This window comes from Notolepis coatsorum, assembly GCF_963971535.1.
Source record: "Notolepis coatsorum genome assembly, contig: SCAFFOLD_3922, whole genome shotgun sequence".
Lineage (NCBI taxonomy): Eukaryota > Metazoa > Chordata > Actinopteri > Aulopiformes > Paralepididae > Notolepis > Notolepis coatsorum.
Genome location: NW_028169528.1, coordinates 4,046 through 15,575, shown reverse-complemented (window position 1 = coordinate 15,575; position 11,530 = coordinate 4,046). Strand labels below are relative to the sequence as shown.

The 11,530-nt window shown below is 44.1% G+C and overlaps 1 protein-coding gene across 1 annotated transcript; it reads left to right on the top strand.

Annotated features, from left to right (window-relative positions):
- Positions 1–5,528: 5,528 nt before the first annotated feature.
- LOC311248712 (angiopoietin-related protein 1-like) lies at positions 5,529–9,753 on the top strand (the record flags this gene model as incomplete). The annotated part of the gene is made up of 3 exons (XM_084339548.1): positions 5,529–5,722; positions 8,164–8,434; positions 9,513–9,753. Coding segments are annotated over 3 exons (653 nt in total), but the record flags the coding sequence as incomplete, so codon positions are not given.
- Between the last annotated feature and the right edge of the window lie 1,777 nt (positions 9,754–11,530).

The window sequence follows — 11,530 nt, the reverse complement described above, 5'->3', positions numbered from 1 at the left end:
GTTTTCAGTCATTTATCTTGTAATATTATGGTCGTCAAGCATAATTACACAACACCGTTACTTGAAAAAAATATAGCAAACTATTACTTGCGAATATGATCTTTGTTATTAAAAAAATTTAGATGCTTTCTTAACACTTTGAGCGCCACGCCGGGTTTTCCTTTTTACCCGCTGAATGCCACCATCGGCGCCAATGTTAACGTTAATATCGCCTAATCTATGTTTTAAATTATGGCTATGTGTCTAATCTGCCCATCGCATTATCAAAGACTATTTTCCAGTCAGTGCTGTCGAGGCAGATTGTTTTTTTATCGCGTCGTTTCCGTTTCAGAGCATTTAGAAAAGCACCCGTTTTCAGATAAAAAACAGCCCATTCTGGAGCATTCTATGAAAATCGTCTTTTACTGTAATATTCCACAACATTGATATTCGTCTGCCTTTTTATGAATCGTTTTCAAATAAACGCTAGATGATCAATATTATACGTGCACGCAAGCACATTCGGGCCGCACACGGATAATCGCCCCGTTGATTTCCTCTCGGACTTTTACAGTGAAACCGAAAGAAGACATTTCACAAAACAGCTTATAACTTCATCAAAATTAGTCTGATTATCCTAACACTGATAACATAGAGTCCTTACCTGACATCAGATGGTATCCAACTGGTATATTCCAATTCCTGATCACCATTAGAAAAAATCGATAAGTGTATGGATCCAACGCGATACAGTAGAACTCCATGATCCGCGGGGCTCAGAGGATCCAGAATGAACTGTGGTAACCCCGGCTGCATCAGTGGACTGGAAAATGTGGAGTACCGGATTTTTTCCCCCATTCATTTTCATTGAGTCCATTCCAAAATCCCTTATGTCATCTGGGAGACGACAGGGGGCGCTTTTTTCCACAATGATCGCCGGCGCCGCTCGGCTATACTCGGGTAGGCTCGGGTGATGCAATAATTTTTCAGATCGCTAAAAAAAAAAAAAAAAATAATTCAGAGAAATCTCGTGAGTGGCTTTCAACCACCTATAAATAAACCCGAGTATTCTCGTGTGTGGCACGGAAAGTGTTAATATCATGCATGCCATGTGCTCTCCTGGTATTCACCACATGTGGAGTAGCAACCATTTTGTGCAAAAAATCACAACCCCGTTACGTGTTTGAATGTAACGGGGTTGTGAGATTGTAACGGGGTTGTGATTTTAACACTGATTTTGAAGTTATACAATAATAGTTAAATAAATTATTGAGCTTTTTCAACATGCTTATGCCACATACATATTAATTGTAATGTGCATGTTGCTGTGTGTGTGTGCTCACACGTTACCCTAGACTCAACCCTGTTACAGCTACATGTTTATTAATTATTTCTTTAAGTTTATGAAAAACAAATTCAACTTTTGAATAATTTTGTCTGAAACGTTTTGAGCAAACATAAGAATATTGATTTTAGTTCAAAATCTGAGGTCAAATCACATTTCTGATGAAAAAGCTTGCGGCTGCTGTCAAAAAAAGGCAAATTTCAGGGTTCAGAATAGCAAAAGTGTAGGATTTTTACGTAATTTTTAGACGAGCAATTATAGAAATGGTGTGAAGGACATCTAATTATTATAGAAATGTTTGACTTTTAGCACAAATACATGTTTTAATCTTATTCAGAGAGCTTCCAGAGTGTCCATAACGGGGTTGACAAATAATGGTGTCCATATCATACAATAATGACCAAAAATAATAGAGATTTCATGCCTGAGATGGGGAAATATATTTATCTGGAAGTTAAATATGTCATTCATCTTGAGGGGTGTTCAGAAAAGTAATACCTCTTGGTAAAAAAAATAAATCCCAAAATCCAAATCGGACTGGATTGGTGGAATGACTCAAGTATAAAATAGAAAGTCAAGTACGTAGACAAGTGTAAACAAAACAAAAGTGTTCAATATACATATACAATATAAAATGAATGCAGAGTAGAGAAAAAGTAACTGAGTTACAATACAATATACAGTACAATGCAGAAATGGGATGAGGTACAACTTAGGGCAGGGGTCGGCAATAGGCGGCCCGCGGGCCGAAATTGGCCCGCCAGCAATAATATCTGGCCCCTCAGATTATTAAAAAAAAAGAAAAAAAGGTGCGAGGTGCAATGTAGCGCTTGCTCAACTTGAAAAAAGTCGGTGGACAGTGCCTGGTGCTGAAATAACAAACAAGCAGTGTGGTGTGAAATTAAAACACCAGTTCAGTAAGTCATTCAAACTTTATCTTTAGTTATATATGACTGACGGCACCACACATGTGAACAGTAACAATGCATTTAAACTAAAGTCAAATCAGAGCAAAAAAAGCTGAATCTGCTTCAAGAAGATGTGCTACATTAGGTATAATAGAAGGAATTACAACAAGACATTTATTAACTAAATAAAACGTACAATTAGGATTTTAACCCTCTAAAGCCGGGTGCAACACTAGACATGTTTTGTAAAACATTGAATATCTTTGGATTTGTTTGTGATAAAGACTTGCTTTATTGTATCGGAATCGATTGTCATCTAAAAATGTTGTGCATCTCTCAGAGAATGCGTGGATGTAAAGCATAGAATCTTGAAATATCTAGATTGGTTGTTTTCCCTGGACTGCATCTAATCCGCTGTATCTATCCATTTATCACATATCTATGTCTGTCATTATAGCCAATGGAAATGCTAGAAATGGTCACGTGGACTGGGAGAACCAATGGAAAATTCCTATTGTTTCTCAATAGTCCAGTGCGCTCCACAGAAAGGGCTGTAGACGCATTGGTTGCGCGTAATGTAAGATAGGCCGATAAGAGAGAGGCGCTTGTCTCTGGTTTTATAATAAAATGGCAAACAGACAAAGGTATAATGTTCAGTGCAAATGTGTATGTTATTTACAGTTTATTATGCCACCTATGCAGCTCGTTTATTTTGTCCATTCTCTGCATCTGCCACAAATGTATGTCTTAGTTATAAGGTGGTCTGTCACAGAGTTAAAATGTTTTCACTATCAATATATTAAATTAGCCATTGTTTTTGTTTCCGGCCCCCCATACAATGGCTTGGAAAAGATTTGGCCCTCGGCCAAACCTAATTGCCTACCCCTGACTTAGGGTAAGGTGCAAAGTGAGTGTGTACATGTGGATGTGGATGTGTGTGCTGTGAGTGTAGATGATGGGTTGTTACATAGTGTCATTGTCGTTGAGCATCCTGATGGCCTGGGGATAGAAGCTCCTTCTGAGTCTCTCTGTACTGGCCATGAGACTCCGGTAGCGCTTGCCTGACCGCAGCAGTTCAAAGAGGCAGTTGTTTGGGTGGCTAGAGTCTTTTGTTATTCTCTTAGCCTTACTCCTGCAACGCTTGTTGTAAATGTCTTGGAGAGTGGGAAGCCCACCTCCAATTGTGCGTTCGGCTGAACGGGCCACTCTCTGTAGTCACCTCATTCTGGTGCCTGAGTCCATGACCACAGGTGGGCCTCTCTTCCACAAGTTTAAAGCTGAACATTCAACTGGAAAGTGGGTCTCGCCAGACAGAACACAGACCTTAACGGAAATAAAAAATGCTGTAATGTCTGAATGCAGGTGGGGGGAGGCAATGAAGAGAAAGAACACATAAAAGAAAAACAACACCCAGATGCCCAGACGGCATGATTTTACTCATCAGCTGAAATTCCCGACACATTCAAATTATCCCGGCCCAAGAATAATAAAGCTTGTGGGTTTCCGAGGCAGTTGTGTGTAAGAGAACGAAGCCACATAGTGAACCAGAGACTATTACATTGCATGTGAGGAGGCACGGGACAAAGCCCAGGCTAGAACGAGATCTTCCCGCTAAACCACAAAGTAGCAGGATTGCTGCTTTACCTCATCGCCGTATATATTCTGTAGCACTTCTACTTCCACACTGTGGGGGGGGGGGGGGGGCGCCATGATTAATCTCCCCCTGAATAAACTCGATGGGCCACATCTGCTTGTAATTGAGCATGTGATGATGATGATCATTTGGCTAACTTTGAGAAAAGCATTTAACCGTTGTATCAAATTGGTCATAACAGGATATCTAATTTGACTAATTTGTCTTTAATCACCCATAATAAATAGTTTTTGGATGTTTTCCATAATGAATTGACTTACATTCATCATCAATTCATCATCAATTCATCCGGTGTTTGTTTCTGTCAGGAAAACGACGTAAACGAGGGGGATCTCTTCCCTGGGCCGATGTATATTCCTGTATTCCTGTCCCGCTTGTCCGCTCTTTGTCTCCCCTGTCTGTCCACGTCTACATACGCATCTTACCGTCTCTCTTGTACTTAATTTACCTGTATCTCTCTCTCTGTCCACCTGTCTGTCCACTTGTCTCAAATAAGGTTCTTTCTGTTTTACTTTACTTAAAGCTGCACGGGTCGTTTTGAGAAGAAAAATAAAAAACCTCGACCATAAGTTACAAATGCTTGAATATTGTTTATATCTATCTATCTATCTATCTATATCTTGAAACAAGGTGAACCAACATTGCGCTTTGCCAAACAGATCATTTCTAGTTTCAAACAGTGCTCCAGGGATACAGTTTTTCTCTTTATGTATTCAATACTAAAGATACATCATAGTCTACTTAGACTTTTCGGTGGCTAGTTCCCCCCCCCCCCCCCCCCCCCCTCCAGCAAAGAAAAAACTACTTTAATTTAATTTACTTGACTTAATTAAATGTCTGTCTGTCTGTCTGTCTGTCTATCTGCCTGTCTAACTTACGGTCTGTCTGCATGTCTGTCTCACTGCCCATCTATCCGTCTCTTGATTTGATTTGATTTTATTCGAAAAAAACATCAAGGATGCTACACAAAAAAGTCAAGACTTATTTCCATTGTGGTCCTTGGTCTCAGACAGACAAGCAATACAAAAACATGACCATAAATAACAATATGACAAACTACATAGACATGTACATTTTAAGTGCAGTACAAACGTAGCCACAGACAACAATGTATAAGACAACATTTTCATGCATCTTAAAAACTAGTTTTTGACATTGTCGAGGAGCCATGATTTTTTTTTTTTTTTTTAGATTTTATTTATAGCATTTTCAGCTTTTTTGGTCAACGCAGGATCTTTTGGCCACGCAGGACCTCTTGGCCACGCAGGACCGACAGAGGAGAGAGGGTGAAGCGGGAGGTGAAGAGGGGAAGACATGCGGCACATGGCCACCGGGTCGGGGAATCGAACCCGGGGCGACCGATTCGCGACTCAGCGCGCTATGTTGTGTGCTACAGGAGCGCCCCCAAATGGGATTCGAACTAGCTTTTTGGCAAGCCTTAGTGTTTGGGAGACGGCGATATTGCCGCTGTGCCACAGTCTCACACTGAGGAGCCATGATTTGACTTTTTTCTTAAAATTGTGTCGGCTACTGATGCATTTTAGCTGTGTGGAGGTAGCCAATTCCAATTAGTGGCTCCGCAGAATTTTAAAAGAACATTTGCCCACATTTGTTTTGAACCTTGGACCCGTCTTGCCTTCAGGGCCGTACCGGGACTGTCTCCAGGCGCAGGACGCCGGCCACGTCACCAGCGGCATGTACCTGCTGAAGCCGGACGAGGCGGTGAGGCCCGTGCAGGTGTGGTGCGAGCAGGACATGGACGGCGGGGGCTGGACCGTCATCCAGAGCCGGCGGGACGGATCCGTCAACTTCTTCAGGAACTGGGAGAGCTACAAGGTGATTCAAATCAAATCAAATCTAATTTATTTGTAAGGCCCGACAACACACGTTAATGTCACCATGGGCCGGACACGTCTTCTTTAAACAAGTCAAGAAGAAACATCACAATAAGTCAAGAAACAAAACAAAAACACCATAAAGTCCAGAAAATGTCAAATAAATGCAAAATAAATGCAACACTCCCAGACGTACCCCATGCGAAGGTAAGGAAAAACTCACTAAAACCTAGCAATAGGAAAAAATGCACCACAGGCGATGTGGAGGAGAGAAACCTTAGAAGGGCCGTTCAAGGGGGGATCTCCCTTCTTAGATGTCGGTGATAGTAGTGTTGCTATAAAACAGACAAGACAGTTGGTAGGCATGCACTCATGTGTGTAGTGAAACACAGATAAGTGCATGCGATAGCAACTGAACATTTTGAAAGATTAAAGACAGAGCTGATAGCGGATCTATTTGAGGCAAAGGGGCGGCGCAGAGAGGGTCGCATCCTCCCGGTCATCATCACGGGACGTCCAATTGACAGTTACACCTCCACCGCGTCTCTCTCCCTCTCTCTCTCTCTACCCTCTACTCCCTCTCTCTCTCTGGCGCTTTTTTCAGAATGCGCAGCTGATCCAGAGACAACAGTAGCTGTTATATGACCCATCCATCTGGATCTCCGGCGGCAGACGGAACATTTCCTAAGACCTTGTGTTTTCACTTAGAATATAACGCCTGTGTCAGCATTATTCTCCCAGGGCCATTTGGTTTTTGAGATTCCCCATTATGAAACGTTAGACGTGCGCAGCGGGAAGGTATGTTCCACAGCTCAATCTGCACACGCGCGCACCTCTCTCCAAAACCGCCACTACTATCCCGCTGTTGCTGGGCTGGATGGATGGATGGATGGATGGGTGGCTGGGTGGCAGTGCTGTCTGGCTGACTACCCTCCTGGATGGGTGGCTGGCTGCCAGTGCTGTCTGGCTGACTACCCTCCTGGATGGATGGGTGGGTGGCAGTGCTGTCTGGCTGACTACCCTCCTGGATGGGTGGCTGGCTGCCAGTGCTGTCTGGCTGACTACCCTCCTGGATGGGTGGCTGGCTGCCAGTGCTGTCTGGCTGACTACCCTCCTGGATGGATGGGTGGGTGGCAGTGCTGTCTGGCTGACTACCCTCCTGGATGGATGGGTGGCTGCCAGTGCTGTCTGGCTGACCCACCTCTGCATATCGTAGGCCCACTCATCACCAGAGCTCTTTTTCGGGGCAAGACGAGATGATGATGATGATGATGGAGGATATCAGTGTTCGAGGCCTTAGAGATTCACTGTTCCATTCACGCCAGCCAGGCTTGTTTAGCTAGAAGCTAAATTACTCTCTTCAACACTGATTTGCCTCTCTGCTAGCCCACAAAGTACACACACACACACACACACACACACACACACACACACACACACACACACACACACACACACACACACACACACACACACGGACGGACGCATGCACATGCACACACAGCGCCAGAGAGGAGGTCCCTGACTGAAACCTCACATCATTCATCATCCCCGCTGGCTCAACCAGTTAATCCACAATCACGAACCACAACCATGTCTACGTGGAACTGTTCTGCAGGCACCCGGCCAGACGTAGATGGGTCGTGGTTATTCAACACACAAACACACACATACCGGTACCACCATTAGCCATGAGATTCAACAGATATGGGGAAGGGGGGGGAGGGGGTATTTGAAAGATGAACCATTTGGAAGATTGATGCTCATTTTCCAGTATAAATCCTCCAGCACTTCTCACGTACTTCTCACGTTTCTATACTCTATTTGTTCCAACTTGTTTTGAAAATCGAACTTCGTGAGTCGTCTTATACCGTAAACCGCCGTGGCCGAATGTCATGGAAAACAAACAGATACAAATTGTTCTCAAGGCCCAAATCCAAGATAAAGCCTTTGTGTTATGTCTAAACAATTCTCCTCTTTTGAAACGTGAAAGAGGGAGAGCAGAACAAACAAACTGGAACAATCTACCGGATGAAATAAAAAACAGCAGGAGTATTTTTAAGTTTAAAAAGATGTTTAAAAACAGGGTTCTAGAATCTCATAGTCAAATTTGACCTAGAATCTGTTTTCTCTACCATGATACTCGGGTATTGGAGATTAAGTTTTCAATTTCCTATGTTGGCTCAATGTCCTTTTCGGGAACGGTTTTTGTTGATGCAAACTTTAAAAAAAAATGTATTTTGTTTTTTAATTAGGGGGGTAGGTTGTTCTATAAGCCATTTGGCTTCAAACCTATCCTTTTCGCTTGTTTATTTGTAAACATTTCGAAAAATAATTCGTTTATTGTTTATTTATGTGTAAACATTCGAAATAAAGAATTCATTCATTCGAAATTCAAAGTAAAAGTTGTTTACTGTGTTTACTTCCCGTGACTGACTGCAGAACGGCTTTGGCAACATCGACGGAGAATACTGGCTCGGCCTGCGGGGCATCTACGACCTGGGGAGGCAGGGCAACTACCGGCTGCTGATCGAGATGGAGGACTGGATGGGCAAGAAGATCTACGCCCAGTACAGCAGCTTCCACCTGGAGCCCGAGAGCGAGGGCTACCGCCTGCGGCTGGGCGCCTACCAGGGCAACGCCGGCGACTCTCTCACCAGCCACAACGGCAAACAGTTCACCACCTTGGACCGCGACAAGGACGCCTACTCAGGTAGATGGGACTCCTGGGGGGCTCCTGGGGTGGTCTCACGGCATAGTTGGAGAAAGGAGAGAGAGAAGAAAGTGTTTTATTGAGTTTGGCTTACACTGTAAATATTAAATGATTTAGGCGGCTGGGTGGCGCAGCGGACATTGCGCTCGTCACCAACGCAAGAGACACCGGTATCGAATCCGGCTGTCGGCGTTGCCTCCGGCTTGGGCCGGCCATCATACTGGCTCAATTGGCAGAGTCAGCGGGAGGGGAGTCGATGGGTGGTATTCTGGTCGTTGTAAACAGCGACTCCTACAGGTCGGTCAGGGCGCCTGCACAGCAGAGACAGGAGATGTCGAGGGCAGTGTGAGCCTCCCACACGTTACACCTCACCAATGAGAGTCCGCGCTGGCAGGTGAAAAGAAGTGGCTGGCTGACTCTGCATGTATCAGAGGGGACATGCGATAGATTCTTCAACCCTCCCTACGACCGACCAGTGGGGGGCACATGCACGCAACGATCAAGACAGGGGAGGGGGGAATTGGCATGACTAAATTGGGATGGGAGAAAAACTGAAAAAAATAAGGAGAAAAAGTGGATCAAAAAGAAAATATTGTATAAATCCATATATTTGTCATTTCTTCCCCCCAGAAATAACAATAATCTATCCACTGTACCGTATATCACTCCATTCCATAGAAAACATAATAATTTGGTAATTGGTAGGCTCCCAGTTCGATTCCAGTCCGAGTGTCCTCGAGCAAGACACTTAACCCCTCACTGCTCCTGATGAGCAGGTTGGCACCTTGCATGGTTGTCTCCTCCGTCTGTGTGTGAATGTGAGCCATAATAAGTTGTAAAGTCTATCCATTTAATTCACGTCAAAACCAAAAAAGGATAAACATAAATGTATACTGAGTCCAAGGGGTAATAATGGGAATTGTCCAGCGGGTGGAGGGAGAGGACCATGAATGAGTGGGGGATGTGAGGGAAACTGTCCAAGGAAGGAGAGTGAGTGGGGGAGGTGAGGCGCAGGGATAAGTCCAGGAATGCGAGGGAGGACCGGGTGGAACCTAACAACTTCTCTTTTCCAAAACAGGCAACTGCGCTCACTTCCACAAGGGAGGCTGGTGGTACAACGCCTGCGGCCAGGCCAACCTGAACGGGGTCTGGTACAGCGGGGGGGTCTACCGCAGCAAGTTCCAAGAGGGGATCTTCTGGGCAGAGTACGGCGGTGGGTTCTACTCCATGAGGTCCGTCCGCATGATGATCAGGCCCATAGACTAGAGGCGAGGAGCCAGGTGGTGGTGTGGTGTGCTGCTGGCTGAGGAGGAGGAGGAAGAGGAAGAGGAGGAGGAGGAGGAGGAGGAGGAGGAGGAGGAGGAGGAGGAGGAGGAGGAGGAGGAGGAGCAGGAGCAGGAGGAAGAGGAGGCGGCGGAGGAGGAGGAGGACAATGGACCCGCTGGGACCCAGCGACACAGCCTCTGCTTATGCAGCGAACCATGGGAGTCAGTAGGTCAGCGAGTAGCTAGAATTTCAGACTTTTTCATTTTAAATATATATATATATGGTGCAAATAATCGTATCCATTAAAAGACAGAAGGACATGACCCCAGACAAAAGGTGGATCTACTGTAAGGCCTGCTCTATAAGCCTGCAGGAATCCTGGACCACGCACCGCTGGATATTATAGCCAACCCTTAATAATAATGACTTGAACTGCGTCTCGTGTCGTCATCGGACATGAACTCTCGGGGGTTAAGCGCCGTGTGACAGTGTTTTGTATTATTATGTCACAATGGGTGAAGAGATGGAAGGTGCCGTGAGGTATGTCTTGTATAAACACCCTTACAGCTCCTGTACATGTGTGTGGAATTAAGAATACACGCCTGCATAGTGTAATTAATAATTATACCAACATGTGTCCTGTATATAAGGCACAGCAGCTCAATGTACCAGATCTAGCCTTCACTGTGACAATACAGAAGGTTAACCCTTTCACTGCCACATAACCAAACGGTTAACCCTTTCACTGTGACAATACAGAAGCCACACAACAAAGGGTTAACCCTTTCACTACCACACTACAGATGCTAAACCCTTTCACTAAGGATAAGGATAACTTGTATTAATCCCTCTTGGGGAAATTCTGTGACATACACATACAGCTCATACAGTCTCATTAAACAATCATTTCACAATCATTACATTTTTACAGTAATAACTACCACACAACAACGGGTTAACCCTTTCACTACCACACTACAGAAGGTTAACCCGTTCACTACCACACGTCTGTAGTGTGGTAATGAAAGGGTTAAACGTCTGTAGTGTGGTAGTGAAAGGGTTAAATGTCTGTAGTGTGGTAGTGAAAGGGTTAACCTTATGTAGTGTGGTTTGATTGATTGATTGATTGACAACTTTATTAACAGATTGCAGAATGGGTACAATACAGTACAATTGGGTACAATACAGTACAATACTGGTAGTGAAAGGGTTAATGATACAGTTCTTCTCCTGCCTTCAAGAGGATAGCGTTAGCACTGGTGTCAGGGGAGAGGTTTAGTGTCCCGCGGTATATTATACATAAAGGGGAAGAGTGTGAGTGTTAACGTGGAGCGAACGTGTCATTAAGGTGAGTAGCTCAATTCTAGTTGTGATGTCGTTTCGGAGTGAAACGGGAGAGTTGAAAACATCGGGGTCGACGCTTAGTTTCCAGAGAGAAAAAAGTCACGGTGTTATTGGTTGTGCGAGCCTACATAAGCACACGTCATATTTAGTTTTACAGGAAGATTGGATTTTGATGTACGTTGATTTTCTGTGTATTATTTTTGGATATATTGTTAAATAGGCGCGTAATGTGATTGATTTACATTTAAATTGATCTAAAACGGTTTAAAGGGCAATTTTTTTCATTTTCAGCTCGACAATTAAATGTCGATGCTGTGTTATATAGTATAGTACAGCTGTGTTATAGTAGCAAGGAGCTGGAGTTTTGTTTAGTCTGTTGTGCTTTTTTTCTTTTTTTAAAGGGATAGTCCACCATTTTAAGAATCCTACAGTATCAGATTATTCACAACCTGAGAGTCCTTTGAGTCCATCCAAAAAGCACTTGCA